The sequence below is a fragment of the Betta splendens genome, chromosome 16 (genome assembly GCF_900634795.4).
Source record: "Betta splendens chromosome 16, fBetSpl5.4, whole genome shotgun sequence".
In the NCBI taxonomy this organism is placed as follows: Eukaryota; Metazoa; Chordata; class Actinopteri; order Anabantiformes; family Osphronemidae; genus Betta; species Betta splendens.
The window spans coordinates 15,373,151-15,391,680 of NC_040896.2; the positions used below are offsets into that span (position 1 = coordinate 15,373,151).

Genomic DNA, 18,530 nt, shown 5'->3' on the forward strand with positions numbered 1-18,530 from the left:
GCGCGTTAAAAAAAAAAACAATAAAACAACTGCAATTCCCATGATTCCCTAGCTGCCTTTGTCAGACCTGACGTCACGATGTCTGCAGTAGCTCCGTTTGGCTTTGTTGCGAAACGACACGGGGATGTTTGGGCGGACGAGGCAGCGCAGGTAACCTAATATCTGCATCCTCTTGTATTCACACAGATCTCTGGGCGCGTTTGTAAGCAGGCAGACTTAGAAAGTGAGTGAATATACAGCATTGTTGCGCCGCACAGCTCAGGAATGCTAATATCTGACCGTAAATCACTAAAATGAGGCTAATCGGGCTAACGTTATCAGCACATTTGCTGTGATACCTGCCTTAAAGCTTGATAAAAGTCTTAGCACGGCTCTCTCTAAGGCGAATTCGTGCTAAATTCGAGTCGTTCACGCCTCCATCAGCTTCCCTCTGTGCCATTCATGCCATCCCCTTTTGTATCCAAACGCTACCTATTCATTCTCCGTGTAGCAGCTGTCGCGATCATAACTAAGGTGTTGTTTATTGCTCTTAAAAGTAGTAAAATTCTTAAAACGCATTCGTGCATAAAGTAATGCTCTATGTTTCTCATGTCCTATCTTATGAACCGTCATGTTCATGTTTAGCGGTGTAATTAAACATCATTTGTTTTTGTGCTGAAACTGTGTTTTCTAGGAATACATGAAGTGCATTTGAGAAGCCCAGAGGCAAGGAGCTATGCAGAGTCCTAGCCAGACAGACGGTGGACCGGAGCCTGTGACCGGCACAAACACAGCGCAACCATCGGACACTGGAGCAGATCCTCAGCCAGCACACACTGAGCCAGAAGCGCAAGAAAAGAGGATGAAATCAGCAGTTCCCATTGAGGCTGAAACACTACTCACACCACAAGAAAATGCAACTGGGGTCATTACTGTTTCAGAAGCACCTACAACTGTGACAGTAACACAAATGCAAGACAATGAGACTGTTGTTCAGTCATGGAGTGAACACTCAGAAAGCACTGGGAAAATGGAAATAGACTCTGATTTAACACAAAGTGCTCAGACAGAACCTGATTCCAATGCAAATGGGCCTGATGTTCAAAGGGCAAAGAAACAGGATAAAGGTGTGCGAGACAGTAGGAAATATGTTCCCTCAAAGAAGGCCATGATAGATCCTCTGAAAATGGACATGTCTAAACCACTGGTGATACCCCTGACATGTGAGTATTTAACCAACAATGTATTAATTCAAGGGTTGGAGTTTTGTTTTACAATGTGTGCAAACTTTTCACACAGAAACTCCATAAGAAATGTACAGACTTAGTCCCACAGAATTTGTATCTGCTGTTTTAACTGCAACGCAGAACATTTAATTTTTAGAATCACCTGCTTAAATATTCATCCATCTATCACAGACTGCTGGAGCTTATCCCAGCTGTCTGTGGGTAAGAAGTGGGGGATACCCAGCACTTGTGCCGCACAGACGTCACTGCACTCTCACGTTTACGGGCAATTATGAGTCATCTAATCTACCCGCATGCCTTGGACAATGAAAGGAAGCCAGAGAACCAGCCATGGGGCCAACATGCAAACCTCACAGATTTCAAATTATTTACTTTAGTATCTGCTTCAAAATTTTATTCACATTTGGCAAGTGTGTAAGGTGCTTCACACCTAAATAGTTCCACTTCCCCTGAACAGTACCGATATTTTTTTAAAGTTGGACCCACACTTAGCAATTTTTATCTGTCAACCCTGATTTGTAAAAACCTGTTAAATGTAAACTTTTTGCCCTTTGTCTATCCAGCGTCTGAGCTCTCACTGCAATGCATGGAGTGCCACATAATCTTCAGTGATCACAAGAGCAAAGAGCGTCATCTGAAGTCGAGCCACCCAGCTGAGTATGAACAGTGCATACTGAGAAATGCCCTTTTTGCTTGCTACGTTTGTGACCGCCACTTCACAAACTCCACAGAGCTCATGGCCCACCAAAAAGCCCACACAGAGAAGAAACCCTTCAAGTGTCCAATCTGCGGTCAGGCCTTCAACAAGTCATCTGAGCTTACTGTTCATAAGAAAGTTCATTTTGGCCAGGACGGTTATGCTTGCACTGACTGCGGCAAGGCCTGTAAAACTCTGACGTTGCTGAAGTACCACCGCCGCACACACACTGGAGAGAGGCCATATGTTTGCAAAGAGTGTGGAAAAAGGTTCACCATGTCCAAAGCTCTGCAGAAACATATTGTGTCACACTTGTCAGAGGGAGCTGAAGGAAATGAGGAAGACAACACAGCAAAAGCACAACTGAAAATAATGGATGGTAAGAACATTTTAAATGTTATAGTGTATATATTTATGATGCTAAACGAAATTTCTGAACAGACCTGTTTTTTTAAGTGTTTTAAGTCTAACAGTCTAGTAGAATAAATATAAATATAAATGAGAAAATTGCCAGTCGCCCACACACCCCAGGGTCTAACTAGCTGTTCCTACTACAGAGTAATGCCATGCCATCATGTATGTACAACAATTTCCCTTTGAAGATTACTGACCCCTAATCATTTGTTATATTTAGGTGCCTCGTCAGTAAAGAAGTATTCTTGTTCCTTATGCAAAGCCACCTTCAAAAGTACAAAGACGCGACTACATCACATGAAAAGAAAGCACAGTACTGCCCTCGGAGCTGAACAGCAAATGAAACAAGGTGCGCCTATCATAACACCAATATCAATTTGCCAACCGGCACTGCTACAGGTGGAGCCAAATGGACCTCTGCAAAAGGTCGATGCCAATATTGACACAGAGCAGATTTGCAGACTCATTGAATCTTTGGGCAACGTCCGAAAAGTGAACCAAGTTGTGATACTGGGACAAGTCCCGCCCCATGCCCCACCACTGGAAGTGCAGCAGTTAACACAAATGGCAGAACCGATGAATTTGAATCTTAACCCTCCACAGATAGATCTATTAGAGCTGCAAAACTCTAAATCTAAAGCGGCCGAAATGGATTCTTCAAACAACCCATATAATTTAATGGAGCAAACGATTATACTGGAACCTATTACACCAGATGGTCAGCTAGAAAATCCTTCTTTCGTAGAACTGGGTTCACACATCGCCACAGCTGAAAATCTAGAGCTAACACTCGTTCAGAGTGAGCAAACACAGAGACCTGAGGGAGAAGTGATGCATCAGATCCTTCAACAGTCGCAGCTTAGTGTAATTCAGCCTGACCATGAAAATAAAATGGTCAGTCAAAATAAAATGGTTGACCTCAGGCAAGACCTTGAGCAGACAGTCATATTAGAACTGACCCCGGCTTTGATACCAACTCAAGAACTAGAACAGTCTCAAACTGTACCACAAAATGAAATCCCATCCTCCTCTCTAGTAACTACTACAGAACTGGAAAAGACCCCTGATCAGACTCCAGATCAGACTGTAGTAGATGAGCAGGTGGTCAATTTGTCAGTCCCACCACTTATGTCTACCATTGAATTGGAGCTGACCTCTTTACAAACAGAGCAACAGGACATTCCTTCTTGCACCTTTGTTCCTCTGAACACATTTACACAAACTCAAAGTGGATCTGAAACAAATTCTAAAGAAGAGGTTAATTCACACATGCAAACCGTTACTGTAGAACAGGTCAAATCTGTGGTGGAGGGAGATACAGTGCAAAAGATACAGGAAGGGGTTGAGCAAAAGCCACTGGAGAATTTGCTGCTAGAGAGCGAGCAGGCTCAGGTGCAGGTAGAGAACCTTCCCGAAGGAGACAAGACATCAGCTAAAGAAGATGTTCCATCGCAAGCAGAGACCAAGCAGGTGGCACAGATCACAGAATTGCCAGTAAATGTAATGTCAGCTCAAGAACTGGTAAAAGTACGTAAAAGAAAACCAGCCAGGGCATATATCTTTCAAGGATATATGCAAGAACTGGTTGGCTCTCTATATAACGAAGACTTGCACATTGATGCTAAAGCTCCGAAACGCAAAAGAGCCAAAAAATCTCATCTTGTTGTTAGATTTAGTCCACAAAGCAAAGAGAAGAAAAACAAGAAAGCGAAGACACCACCACAGCATCATCAGTCAGCGCGGAAAGAAGATGGAGATATTAATCTCTCTGAAACAAAAGTAGCATCACAGAAGAAGGGAAGAAAGGGAAAATTAGGCAAAAAGGTGGGACAGTTGGTATCTACTGGTGAATTAAAAACGTCCTTAACTCATCCACAAGTACAGCAAAACAAAGAAGATACAAGAAAAAATAAAAAACAAAAGGAATATACTAGTGAGAATATGACACATGTAAGCCAACAAGAAACTGTAGCTTCACCTGTATTTAAAAAGAAAAAACAAAAAGCAAAAGTCTTGCAAAAAAATCCGGCCACGACTGCAAAGCATGTTAAGAGAAAGAAAAATCTGGCAAAAGAGAAACAAGTCAATGCAAAAGCAGCTGTGGCTTCTGTGGATGTACCTGGTCCCCATGTAGTGCAAGACTCCCTGCTTTTACTTAAAGGTCACAAACAGCCCCAGCTGAAAGTTTATAAGTTAGATCCTTCACAGGCATCCGGGCAGAGCCAGGATGGTTCTCCCCATGAGTCCCAACAGAGTAAAGACAAGAAGCAGCTGTCAAATGATTCTACAAACAATCTAACAACGGAAGTTAAGAAAAAAGGAGGAAGGCCCAAAAAGAACACTAAATCTCGTACATTGTTGTCCTCGCTAAACATTTGCCGTCAACCACCTGAGGCCAAACCCACAATACCTAAGACCTCCAGAAAACGCAAAGCCTCCTCAAAGGTGGAGGCTGAAGGAGTGATAACATCCCATTCGAAACGTGCTTTGGAGTGTATGGACTGTGGGGAGAGGTTTAGTGAAGTTTCCTCCCTTCAGAAGCACAAGGCAATGGTGCATATTATAGAGAGTCCTGGTCTCACCTACACCAATGGGAACATCTTTGAAGGGGTCTCTAGGTCTGATCTGTACCATCTTCCAAAACAGCATGATAAGGTTGTTGTGGCTATAAATACTGCTACAGGCTGGGATACTGAACCAGAAATGGGAGAGACGGCATCAGAAGACAAAGAGCGAACTGTCTCCTTTCCAACTTTGATTCCGTCCCCATCTTTAGCTCTTCCACCAGATGTTGACATGAGTACGTATGATGATAAAGGCCAACGTAAAACAGCAGCAAATAATCCCTCTCATATCCCACCTAAAGCTCACTCACCATCTGATTCATTACAAACCAATGCAGATACTACATCTGAGTGTGCTTTGAGTACTCCGAAGAGTTTGGAGTCAGGAGAGCCTTTAACATCAGATGGAGCCACCCAAAAAGATAGCTCAAAGCACCTGAGCTCAAAATCTGAAGTCCAGGCTGCTACAGATGATATTATTGATGATATTAAGGAGGATTTACTTCTTGAAGTAGACGTAGTTACAGTCGGAGAACAAAATGAAAGAGATGATCAAACCAGTGAAGACGGTGTTTCCCAAAACAAATCGCCAGGACCTCAGAGTTCTGAAAGTGAAGGCACCAAAGCAGATGTAGAGCCTGAGCAAGGTGATGAAACTGCTACAGCAAGTCTAGCTTTGCAGAATGTGTCATGCTCCACACACCAAGTACAGATCAAGGAGGAAGAGGAAGAAATGTTAGTCAGAAATGAAGGAGAAAGAAATGCTTCAACGGGGAGGAGACAAGGAACAGAAAATCTGAAACAGGGTGTCCTATACAGAGATACTGTCAGAGAAACGGAATTGGAAAAAGAACAAGATGAACACCAGGGAGGTCACAAACAACTTGGTTCATCGGATTCAGAAATCTGTGCCGAAAGGGAAACGTGCCCAGAGCTTCCACATTCAGAGACCTCTCTTGATGTGGCAATGAACGAACCTGCTTCTCCTGCTGCTCATGGTGAGCGTTTGCCTTCCACTCCCTCTACATTAGAAGAGTCACCTGAGGAGCAAGTTGTGTTTGAGTTGGAGTCTGTTTCCACTAGTGTTGAGAAGTTAATGAATAATAAGGAACTACAAGGAGGAGATGATTATAACAGGGAGACTAACCAGTCCCCAGGTATTATACTGGAGAAGTTCCTCACCTCCAGCCAAAGAGCAGGTGGTGATATAGAGCCACACCGGATGACTGAGAGGACTAATGGACAACAGGTAAAATGCTAAATATATAACAGTGGCATAGCTTTCTAATAAATAATTCTTTCAATTTTTTAGTCAATTGTGCATAATGTATTTCCTTTCCAGGTGTTGGACAGCCTCACTGAGCATGAAGAACGACTCCCCACGAGCGAGGAGATCAAGGTTGAAGAGAACATCTCAGATCCGCATCTGGCTGTGCCCTCATGCCCCGACAGAGAGAGTGCAAGTGTGCAGCCACAGAATCATGGAGGTATAAGGAGCGTTCTAGTTAAACAGGAGGCTAGACTGATCAGGAATGATGCCCAGGCCTCACACGACAGAGGGCAGATCAGATGGAACGTGGAACCAGTCAACAATGAAGACACTACTACCCCAAGTTAGTATTAGTGCAAATCAGAGTGTTTTAAATTAAAACAAAAAAATATATATTTGTTTAATTGCTTTTTTCCATTATCAGTAATGGAGAGTGTGGACACAACTGGGGACTGCTGCATCACCCCGGAGTTCAACACGAACCAGTGTATCTTCTACCCGGTGAAGGAGGAAGAGAGGGAGGTTCTTTTGGGACCTGCTGAGACTAGTGGAGGGAGTTTAACCCTAGAGGGGTCTGCTGATGCCCATCAGACAGGTCACCAAACAGCAGATAGTTCCTTACGTGAGTTTTTTTCCTTTTTAGTCACATTCTCAGTATTGTAAGATGTGTATTTTAATATTAAGTGTGTTAACAGATGAAGATGGCCATCCCATGCTAGACAACCCAGACTTGACGGGACTGTTGTCAGAACCTGTGGTTGGGGACTCTGCAGATGTACATGGTTTGTGTTTATGACCAGAAATTAAAACTCTTTGGCTACTTAGCACCATTGTTTACTTACACTGAATTCAATGTCAGCAGGGCCAGATGCTCAGCAGCTCCAACCTTCAGACCTCAGAAATTTTCTTCTCCAGAGTTCTAATGAAGAAGAATTGGACGGTCTTGAACTGTCTGATCCTCATGTTGACTCAGAGGAAGAAATCATGGCCTCCTTCTACAAGAACCAAACCAACGGCACACAACAGCCTAGTTTGCCAGCTTCAACAAACCAACTCCAGGCATCAACACATGAAAATACAATGAGGCAGCCTATTGACTATTTCTCCAGATATTTTGATTGGGATACCTGGTTGGAAATTGTCAGTTGCACAAATAAACAGTCAAAAATGTCTAATGCAGTCACAGCCAGGGAAGTTGCGCTTTTTGTTGGCATCCACATTGCAATGGGAACTTTAAAGGTTTGTGTTCCTGATTGATTTCTTGCATGAGTTCTTTGCTCACATAAAATGCGAACAATAAATATTTATTTGCATTCTTGTGCTCTTTTTCAGTTCCCCAGTCTGAGACTATATTGGGACGACTTGACCAAAGTGCCCTTGATAGCTGAGGCCATGCCCTTTTCTCGCTTCCTGGAGCTGTCTCGCATGTTGAAGCTAGCTTCGCCTGCAAAGGATTCGGTCAATGATGGTGTTGCACAAGGGAGGCACAATATCGACTTTCAAAATGTCTTGCAAGGTCCAAGAATGGTACTAAGCAGGCCCTGTGCCATTTCTGAGCATAGTGATGGGCAGAGGGAAGGCGTAACACCAAACAATATGAGCTCTTCAAAGGTTCCGACAGATCCGCTGTGGAAGGTGCAGCCATTACTGAGCCGTTTCAGAGCAGGGTGCCAGTCTCTGAGGAGAGACAATGAATATGCAGTTGACCAGCATCCCCTTGTTTTGACTGGGAAGGTGCACAGCACCAAGCTGTCTCTCTGCTGTACTACATTAATTGGATTTGGAGGTTTCATCTTACACGTGGATCTAAAATTGGATCGGTCAGACAAAGAAGATGCTGTGGAAAAAATGGTCCCCAAAGGCAGCATGGTGTTTCTTTGCAAACAGGAACTCTCCACACCTGCAATGCTAGAACGCCTACTAGCTGCTGGTGTTCATGGTGCAGGGAGGGTGGGAGGAGCACGAGGACAGATCGGGGATGAGTTTGTAAGCTCAGATGGGAAGCTGATGTTACGTAGATCACACTGTGGATTCTTACTTTCTACTGCGGGACCTGGGCGGAGGAACATGGCTTCGCTCATTGACAACTTTGAGAAAGCCCAGGTGTTGGCTCGTCTCAACAGAGACTTGCTAAATCTTTACTCTATTCCTCTCACTGCCTCAGCACCTGCCTGCTGGCCTCAAGCAGTGCTGTGGTACCTGACAGATGTGGCTTTGGTCAACTCCTGGCTCCTGTACAGACAGGATCATAAGGCAGTATCTGCACCTTTGACTCTCATGGCCTTCAGATTGGAGGTGTCTAAGGCATTAATTCTCTCCAGCAGTTCAGACACACAAGACTCTGTTCCTCCCCACCCCCCCACAGAGACGGCCCATACAACAAATGAAACCCTGAGGCTGGTGGAGGAAAGTCCTCTGCCAGATGCAGCCACGCGCTATGATGGTTCAGGCCACTGGCCAGAGCAACTGGGGGAGGGAGAAGGAGGCAGGTGTCGTTTTGGGGACTGTCAGAGAACATCCCGGGTGTTATGCCTTAAATGCTGTGTTTTTCTTTGCATTTCACGCAACCATAACTGCTTTTTAAATTTCCACAATCAAGAGAGTTTAGGGAAACTGTAGTTGTTACCCTATATAATTTATTACACAATACATTCTGTCATTGCATGTAACTGTGTTTAGTGTATGCATAACTAGAAAATCAAAAATGGTGAAGCTCTCTCTGTCCTTACAGCTTTTCCATGGTGCCTTTCAGTGGCTCTCATGTTTTGCAAGACTTTTTTTTAATTCAAAGAAAACTAAAACATTTGTGATGTAGCTTATGTCATGGAGTAATTGTAAAAACAAATATAGCTGCTAAAGACAATGTGAAATAAAATATTCATAGCCAGACACTGTGCTGCAAAAGAAGTAATGATGTTGAAGTTTACCACAGTTTCTGGTGTGTTTTTAATATTCAGTCATAGTTTTTAATCAAATTTCCTTTTGGCTACATGAAATTAACTGTAATGTATTTAAAGTTCTGAAAACAATAAAAGTCTTTTAACTTACAGCTCTTTATGTTGGTATGTTGTTCATTGTAGACATTGCAAGTTGCATCACCTGTTGTAGGAAAAACATTATGTACTCCTTATATATTATAAGATTAAGTAAAAAATGCTGTATTGGAATGAATTAAACGGTATAGGTACATAATATAGTGAGTCAGTGTAGTAGTAGAGTACAGTACATCCATTCATCCTGACTTTGTACCCTGTCAGGAAAGACTTGGACTAATGGTTGAGATCTTTACTCTGGACATTAGTTGTAATAAATAAAAAGATAGAAACTAATAATTATATTTGTATGAAACCGAGCTGCTTGTAGATAAACAATTTCAATAGTATGAATGAAAATTAGTTGTACATTTGGTCACGTGACAGATTCACCATAGAATTAAACCTTATAGACTGGGATGTCAGTTTAAATGCGTGGTCGGTACAGAATCCCTGTTGTGTAGTTTATTAACTGATCTTATTAGTTTAGCAAAATAGACAGTGTAGTAAAATTTAACGTAGAGGGTAATGCTTGGAACAAAAGAACTCTTTAATGTTTGCCCTCAATTTTCAAGAGTTTTCGTTTTGTACCAGCATTTGACTACAATTCAAAGTGGCACATTGTGTCTGCGGCGGATGAACTAGTCTGATGTATATTTTATCTTTAGTATAATGTTATAACAAGAATTGTTATCATCATGTTGCCGCAGTCCTCGGCAGCCATCTTAGTTGTACCCAGCGCTACCAGGAAGTGTCCAATCTATCCGTTGTATTTCTCTGCGGTCAACTCTCGCAGTCAAAACCTTCAAAGAGCGGTTAACGTTAGAGGTAACGTAAATGTCTATTCAGCTTTTCCTTTGCTTGTTTGAAAAAGTTTCCTAGATATGTACGTGTGCAGGCGTAAAAATGCTACTGTTGCAAATGCTGGCAGGCGCCAAACCAAAAATTAAAACTTAGTACACGTATAGTGACGAAAAGTCTTCGATCCTTTTTGAATGGCAGCCAGTGTTGTTAGCGCTAACGAGCGAACCAGTAGCAAGCTAGCCCGCTCGATAGCTTGCTAGCCTGATACTTTACAATTAGCGTTAGCTAGGTGCGCATACACTTAACCAAAGCTGTTATCTCCCCCAAAACCAGGCATGGTTTAACTACTGGACGCGTTGAGATAACGCGTGCGTTCAGCCAACGCAAAGCTGGATGCTCGTAAGCTTGCGTGTAGCTAGTTAGCTTAGCTAACGGCCTTAAGGCAGTAGCATATCGTGAACCAAGATGAGCCGAAACTTCAGCGACTCCCCTGGGAAATAGTTCAAGAACCATCAAACTATACTCGCGGTTGATTTTACAAACAATTTTACAAAATTTAATTAGTAGATCTTAAACGACAACAAACGTTTGTATAGTTACTGTTGAACGCAATTTTTAATGCAATCGTCGATGTCTCTGGGAAATAATTATTATTTTGGGCAGTTTTCCTGACAGAAATCGGACTGTTATTGTTTCCATTTGCTTCGTTTCAATGTGTTCTTACTTGTGTCTTTTTTTCAATTTAATTCAGAAAAAAATCGGCAGTTCGACTATCGGGATGGATTCTGAGATCTTGAATATAGAGGACATAGTAATGGGACGGAGCTTGCCAGATCCGCCTCCAGAGAAGCCTCCTGAAAAGCCCGAGGAACCGTATAAACCCATTACTTTAAATGGACCTCCCCCCACTGTTCCATCCTGTAAGTGTAATATTGTTCGCAACTTGAATTTAATTCATTTAAAAGTATCAAAACTATAAACAATTTTCTTAGTGTAAGTCATACAATCTTCTGCTTTTCCAGACCAGCATGAAAATCTGCAATGTTTCCAGTGCTTCATTACGTTCTGCAGTGCCAAAGCCAAGGAAAGGCACATGAAGAAGAGCCACAGAGAAGAGTATAAGCAGCAGCTTCAGCAGGTAATCTTCATACTGACTTTATACTACACTACAGATACTGTTTATTATCAATTTACTAGAAATTGTGAGAGCTGTGATTTAGAGAAAACCATAGAAACTGAAGGCAATTAAACATTTATATGAAGCTTGTTAATAATTTGTGTTGTCAATTAATTAAGGCTTTTGCACATGTTAAATATTTGTATTTCTGTTTATTTATTTACAGGGAAACACATTGTTCACATGCTATGTGTGTGATCGCACATTTCTTTCATCTGAGGAACTGACGCAGCACCAGCCAACACACAGCAAGGATGACAAACCCTTTAAATGTGTTCATTGTAAGGAGAGCTTTAAAACCTTCTCCGAAGTAAGTGAAATTTTATTAAAAATTTGTTTTTTATTAATTAAAAACAGGAGTTTTTTTAAGTAAAACTATAAATAGCACATAATAAAGCTATTTAAAAACTACTGTCATATTAAAGTGCTGTGGACAGATTTAAATGCCAGTCTTTAGCTATAATTTATAAACAGCCAGATCAGAATGCAGTGATCATAAGAGTATATAAATGAAACAAACCTCTTAAGTATGATGTTTTAATGCTGTAAGCTGACTTTTAAGCAGACATTAAAATCTTGAATTTAATAATGCACTCACTAAATGCTAAAATCCCCAGCATACCACAGGCAAATAATCCTGTTTTTATTTATTTATTTATTTATTTTTTTATTAATCATACGCTTTTAATACACACTTTATGGTTTGCACTTTGTTTGTCTTTTTGCAGCTCACATCACATAGAAGACAGGTGTGTCCAGAGAAACAGCTGGTATGTAAAGATTGCAATGAAACTTTTCGGAGTGCTGGACTGCTGCGTACTCATCGCCTGACCCAGCATCCCCGCCCAGATGTAGAGACTGCAGAACAGCCAGAGGACCAAACAAAAACCCATCGCTGTAAGAAGTGTGGTCAGGGCTTTGAAATGGAGTCAGAGCTAATAGAGCACCAAGAGAAATACCCTGAAGGTCAACAGTGCAATGGCAGTGCTGCACCTGTGAAAAAACGTGGCCGGCCTGCCAAAACTGAAGATCCGGCTGGTGTTGAGAAAAAGGGAAAGCGGAAAAAGAACGAAGATGCAGAAGCATGTGAGGATCCGGTAAAACCCAGCAGCACAGAGGCCACTGCAACCCCAGCAGAGGAAAAAGGGAAAGCAGGTGGAGTAAAGCGAGGGCGTCCTTCAAAAGCAGCTGCAAAATCAGATGTAGAAGACAAGAAGACTTCTGAAGATGACTGCCAAGCTCCGGCAAAGGACAAGAAACCCAAATCAGAGCCTGCAACAGCACGTCAGCACCCCTGTTCTGAATGCGAACTTGGGTTCTCCAGCTTGATTCAGCTTCGTGCTCATAAGAAGGAGAAACATGCCCCACGCAAAGCCCATGCGTGTGATGAATGTGAGGAGAGCTTCGCCCGTCCTGAGCAGTTGGACGCCCACATGTCACGGGCTCATGCTGTTGGTCGCTTGGCTTGTCCAACCTGCGGGAAGAGCTTTGGCCGTGAGCGCACCTTAAAAGCCCACCAGAAAAGTCACCCAGAGGAGAAGCCTGTCAACCCAAGTGCAAAGAGATAATTTAGATATGGGGACCTTGCAAAGCAGTGTATGTTTTTTGAAGATTTTAGTCAGGATTTTTTTAACACTGGAGACGTGATGCTCCAGGTAATGGTTTCAGATGAGTTTGGAATGTTGACAATGATGTTTTAAAAAGATATGGTTTCAAGATTGATTTTAAAGAGTTCAAGAAACGACACATCTTCTAAATTGACTAACCAAATGTTAAAATTATCTATATCAATTGCTATCAAAACATACTTTATTTGTACAAACAACATTTTGATTACCTTTTTTAAATATTTAGTTTCAGTTTTTTAAGCCTGAAATGCGTGTGGTGTGGTATGACTTTGTCTTGAACTGCTCAACTCACTGTGGTTAAAAAAAAAATCTTTAGTTTTTTTTTTGTTTTGTTTTGTTTTTAAGTCAGATTGGGTAAGTACATATTTTGAAGCAAGGTAGATGCTTAGTAGAGATACAATGTTTGAATGTGTAGACAGTTTGTCAAAAAATGTTATGTACAGCTTCTGGTTCATATTGTGCATTTTTTACACTTGATGCTTTGATTCTGTTCCTTTCTAAATTAAGTCTATTTGAGAAGTTTTCCAAATCTGGTAATCATGCTCAACTTAAAGCATTTGGTGGGTGAGCAGAAATGATCCACTATAATTCTGATTAGTTTTCTGGTAAAATGTGCTTCTTTATTTTTTTTTCACATATTAGAATAATATTCCATGTCTTAGACATGTCTTAAATGGCTCTATAATAATAAAGCCTCATAAGGAACTGTGTATATCATGTGTTTATTTACTGATTGGATTGTTTCTCCGCACTGAAACGTGTCTGGAAACGGTAAAATGTAATAAAACATCCTATCCAAAGGGAGGCTGCTCAAGATATATTTTGCCTTTTGTTTTGTTTTTCTCAATGCTACAATGATATGGTTTATATTCTTCCAATAGGACTTTTTCAGACTTGTAATAAAAATGTATAATTTATTTTTTGAACTTGTTGGAAAAAAAATGGAAAATTTGCAGTAATATTATTTGCAAGTATATGGGCTGCAAATTGATTTAGTCTTTGTGTAGGGTATAAATAGGGATGTTTTATTCAAGCACACAGTTTGGGGAAAATCTTATCTGTAGCCTTTCTGTTTGAATTATTATTAATAATTGTCTCAGATTGTTTTTGAGCCTTCAACCACATTTTCCAAACTGTTATCTGTGTACTGTATAGGCATAGCCTGGTGTCTCCTGTTTAAATTGGCAATTACTCCAAAACTCAAACCTCTGCAGATATTGCTGTGTGGCTCTTGGATATATATTCAAGTGGGGGAACCAGGTTATAATCTGCTTTTTTTTTTTAAAAAGGTCCGCGCTGTTCTTCAGTTGCAGAGACACGCAGTACCGCTCCAGGACATCGGGGGCGCTCCGACGGCCACGTGGACTTCCGGTCCGTGGGGAGCTTCATTTGTTTGCCTCTCTTCAAGCCCCCTTTTTCGCTATGTGTAAGTTTGCAGCTGGTTCGTCATCCAGGTGTTATCGCTTCGTGTCCACGTCGTGTCGTACATTTTTGTTTTGTATTTGGAAAAAGTACGCGTCTGGCCTTGGGATAAGGACCTAACACGAAGCTTGTCCCACTGATGTGAAGCCACGCTTTGTCATCATTTCCTCTTGCCAGGTGAGCGAGGTGACTGAACGCGCTCTGAGGCGTGTCGTAAACAATTTCGCAGAAAACAGTTTTGGTGACAAATTACTGAAAGAAGAAAGAGGTGAAGGTTTGCAGTAGATGTAGTCTTTTTTTCAGGTAACATATTTGGAATATGGTTATCTACTTTGTTCTCGATAGGTATCAAACTTCTGATGCCTTTTTGTTCTTCAGATGATAACATTCTCCCTGCCGTTCTCTTCTCAGGCTGCAGCCATGTCCATTGAGTACACTATTGATATCCAGCTAACTGAGCTGGGGTTCCCGGACATCCTGCAGTCGCAGCAGACCTCGATCAGGGAAACATCCCGTCGGTCCTCATCGGATGGCTCCTTATCGTCCAGTCATTCTCCCACTTCACTTAACACTAACGCCAACAAGAAGAAACTACTGGTCATAGACCCAAAGTCATCTGACGAAGAAAGAGGTGGTGCAAAACATGCCTCCAATATTCAATCCATGGTGGATTCAGCTCCCCCTGAGGAATTACTTTGCAAACCCACAAGTCCTGCACAAAGTCTACAAGTTGACCAAGAGACTGGCGTTTCTGAACTTTCCAGCCCATCACAGAAAGTCACAACAGCAGAGCAAGACAATGGACAGATGGATGATGGTGATGGAGATGCAGTACACAAGGATCCAGAACAGATGGATGAAGTTGTGGTAGGGGACTCTGATGACAGCGAAGTCTCGGATATGTATGAGGAAGAAGAGTTGGAGGAAGAAGAGGAGGATGAGGAAGAGGAAGGGCAAGATGATGGTACGACTCATTCACCTGGAGATATTATGTCTCGTTATCTTAGTAATTAATCTCTCACCATACACATTCATCCACAATGAAGAGATGATACTGAAGTAGTTCTATTAGTCTGTAAGTGTTTGTCATTCGTTACAAAGTACTGTAATAAAAATACTAGGATTAATTGATTACTTTATATTTAAACACTGCATTTACTGGGACAACACTTAAAACCAAACAATTTATGTAAAACAAATCAAAAACAAAAATGTCTGGGATGTCTGTAACTATTTAGGTAAACATAGTTTTGTTGAGTTGTCAAAGAAAGTGTGTGTATATATAGACACATAGATAGAGATATTTAACTTGTATCTTTTTCCCCACAGAGTCGGGTGAGTTCCCCTGCAGTGTTTGTGATCTCCATCTGTCCTCTAAATTCAAGCTCCAGGACCACATGAACCTGCACACAGGAGTACGCCCTTACTGCTGTGCTGAATGTGGGAAGCGCTTCTGCCAGAGTTACAACTACCGCGTCCATCTGCGCACGCACCGCCAAATCAAAGTGGAGCGGTACGTGTGCCGTGTCTGTCGGAAGGACTTTGCTTCCCAGGAGGAGCTCACAATGCACCTTTCAACAACTCACTTTGAAAATGAGTTTTACGAATGTGATCGGTGCAAACGCGTGTTCACTTGCCTGAGGGTGTGTGAGTTACATGTACGGTTGCAGAAATGCAGGGTAGATGTTATGTGTGACACTTGTGGCCGCAGTTTCTCTTCTTTAAAGTCCCTCGCGCGACATCGGAATGGGAAGTGCTACAGCACCTTTAAATGCACCGACTGTTCAAAGATGTTCACAAAGAAGAATGCCCTCCTGAAACACAGCTTCTCCCACCTGGGTTTACTGCCCTACACTTGCATGCGGTGCCACTGCCACCTTCGCCTGGCAAAGCTCTACCGCCAGCACAAGTGTCAACCCCAGCGCATTAACTGTGTCGCGTGCCTACGAGAGTTTCTCAGTCAGGATGACTTCCAGCGACACAAAAAGGACACGGGCTGCTGGGGCAACCAGGAGCCAAAAGGGGATGAGATCAGATGTTTGGAGTGTGGCCAGATGTTTGACACTAAGGAAGAGCTGAAGAAACACGCTGGGGCTCATCAGAGGGTGCTGAAATGTGCTGAATGTGGGAAGGGGTTCCGCTCAGCCTTGCTGTTAATGTCCCACATGGGTGGCCATGCCGGCCAGTCACCCTGCCTGTGTCAGAGCTGTGGACTGGGCTTTCCACACCAACAGAATTACCACAGCCACCTTAAGACCTGTGGACAGACGCCTCAACCTGAGGTGAGCATGAGTTAAAGAGATGTAGTAGAAATTCTCTAATACATCAAAACACCTTTGCAACCTTTGTATGTCGTACTGTAAAATGTTGAATTTTTATTAGAATAAAGTTAAATAGATGCTAACTGACATAAATCCTCAATCAGGTATCAAGTACTTGTTTAAGTTTAAAGTTATGTCAAAACTTTAAACATTTAGCATGTTACTTATTGTAGGTAGACTTTCTACTTTTAATCAAGTGTCTAATTCCTCTCTGCTAAGAAAGGGAACAACTATAAAGTTAAAAAAAGCTTACTAGTGTGTTCTTTAATTTGTGTTTATGTTATCTTTCAAATTTTAGAGTGTTCCCAAGAAACGCCTGGCCTCAAGGAGCTCTTCATCTGAGACACAAAAGCTTAAAGCAAGTCCACACGCACCAAACACTGCCATCCCGACTGCTACACACGCTCCTGTCCTTCCTCCTGCTGCTACTTCGCCACCTTCTAAAGAATTCATTAGGCCAGAACGTGTGACAGAGGCTCTGTCTGCTGACTCTGGTCAGTCAGACAAATATTGGAAGCTAACCCTGGACAAAGAGCCTCCACCTGGTATTAAACTTGTCTTGTTACTCCCAGTTTGCCCAAATCAAACCAGTGATGTGACACTTCCACCTGGAGTCCCTCAGACCTCTGAGGTACCAGCTATACAGGTCCAGCCTCACGTGTCTCCTGTTCCAAGAAATGGACAGCTTGGTGTCAGTCCTGCTTTTGGTGTGCCACTAGGCAATTTGAGTTGGCCGACTGGGATTAAACAGGATCCAGAATGTGAACAACCTCTGGATTTGTCTAAGAAAAAGTCAGCTGTAATTGATATTTCCCCTCTTCCTGTTAAAAGTGAGCAAGAAGAATATGAGATCCCAACAGAGGACACTGAAACGAATCCTGGAGAAGCAAATCCTGAAGTGAAAACGGATCTCAGGAATCTAACAACCTGTAGCACAACATCCTGATTATAGGAGCACATCGCCTTTTCCAGACTCTGATCTTAATTTGTGTTCACACGAACCCACCGAGGTTACAGAAGTGAGGTTGGAGAAAAAAAATAAAGTTGAAATTGAAGTCAAAGTCAGTGAGGGCAGTCGTTAGATTCTTACATAGGAAGAGACGCAGTGTTTGGCATAAACCAAAAACTAGTGTCAACGTACAATAAACACACCCAATAAATAATGTATATATTTTTGTCACATAAGTACGAGTAACTGAAAGTAGACGAGCTTACTGTCATTCAAACATTCCAAGGTGTTGTTTTTTAATTTTTTTTATTTGTTTATTGGCTAAAGGTTGTGGCTTTGTGCGTTTCATTAAAATTGTACGGTATAAACCAAATTCTATGCAATATATGCAGCATTTCTTACAAGTAAATATTCTCTGTATTTCATTTCGTTTGTGAGGGGGCAAATACATGGGTATTAAATTTAATGAAAACACTGGAATTCTTAGTATTTAGCTGAAAACTTGAAGTGATGTTTTTTTGGTCTATATGCACTCAACCTTTACTATGGTAAATATTTTATTGAAGCAGATAATGGTACTAAACAAATAATATAACAAAATCCACATGATCAAATAGCTGAATCTTGTCAGTCTGCAGGTATCTTTAATTATTTCTAAAGGCAAATAAACATTTGTCTGAAAATAATGTGATGACATTTTTAAATCTGTGTTTTTTTCTGGATGTACTGTGCTTGTGCCTGTGTGTATTTATTATATGTTGTTAGTTGCGGTTAAAAAGGGCTAGTATTCTAAGTTATGTCACTAGTTATATTAGTCCGGTAAGTAAATATTTTTGGTACATTGAGAAGTATTCCCTAAGAATTGTGTAAAGTTAAAGCAGTTCAAGTTTTAGACAACTATTTGTATTAAAAACAGTACTTGAATAAATGATCTTAGTTGAATGTGTATAATTACAAAATTACTTCTGATCTAGTAATATAAATTATAATAAATCTAGTTTTATTTTTATAGTAAACTACAATTAA

At 41.5% G+C, this 18,530-nt stretch overlaps 3 protein-coding genes across 9 annotated transcripts; all 3 read left to right on the plus strand.

Annotated features, from left to right (window-relative positions):
- On the plus strand, positions 1-9,220 carry LOC114843102 (uncharacterized). 5 transcript variants are annotated; one of them, XM_029129325.3, is made up of 9 exons: positions 3-150; positions 674-1,202; positions 1,790-2,302; positions 2,558-6,150; positions 6,244-6,514; positions 6,596-6,793; positions 6,867-6,953; positions 7,031-7,410; positions 7,504-9,220. In XM_029129325.3, exons 2-9 carry the CDS (start codon positions 716-718, stop codon positions 8,788-8,790), a joined length of 6,816 nt encoding a protein of 2,271 aa, XP_028985158.1. In that variant the 5' UTR covers positions 3-150; positions 674-715; the 3' UTR covers positions 8,791-9,220. The 5 variants fall into 5 exon arrangements, with proteins under 5 accessions (XP_055359387.1, XP_028985158.1, XP_028985160.1 ...); XM_029129327.3 differs by having other exon boundaries at positions 7,034-7,410; XM_029129326.3 differs by having other exon boundaries at positions 96-223.
- A 655-nt stretch (positions 9,221-9,875) lies between these two features.
- LOC114843110 (zinc finger protein 429-like) lies at positions 9,876-13,630 on the plus strand. Of its 2 annotated transcripts, none has more exons than XM_029129345.3 (5): positions 9,876-10,031; positions 10,759-10,927; positions 11,030-11,145; positions 11,351-11,494; positions 11,913-13,630. In XM_029129345.3, exons 2-5 carry the CDS (start codon positions 10,786-10,788, stop codon positions 12,750-12,752), a joined length of 1,242 nt encoding a protein of 413 aa, XP_028985178.1. In that variant the 5' UTR covers positions 9,876-10,031; positions 10,759-10,785; the 3' UTR covers positions 12,753-13,630. The 2 variants fall into 2 exon arrangements, with proteins under 2 accessions (XP_028985178.1, XP_028985177.1); XM_029129344.3 differs by lacking the exon at positions 9,876-10,031 and adding an exon at positions 10,151-10,406.
- Positions 13,631-14,137: 507 nt separating this feature from the next.
- wu:fe05a04 (zinc finger protein 572) lies at positions 14,138-18,195 on the plus strand. Of its 2 annotated transcripts, none has more exons than XM_029129333.3 (4): positions 14,138-14,411; positions 14,646-15,198; positions 15,564-16,516; positions 16,854-18,195. In XM_029129333.3, the coding sequence occupies exons 2-4, from the start codon at positions 14,655-14,657 to the stop codon at positions 17,499-17,501; spliced, it is 2,145 nt and encodes a 714-aa protein (XP_028985166.1). In that variant the 5' UTR covers positions 14,138-14,411; positions 14,646-14,654; the 3' UTR covers positions 17,502-18,195. The 2 variants fall into 2 exon arrangements, with proteins under 2 accessions (XP_028985166.1, XP_040923895.1); XM_041067961.2 differs by having other exon boundaries at positions 14,409-14,537.
- The last annotated feature ends 335 nt before the right edge of the window (positions 18,196-18,530 follow it).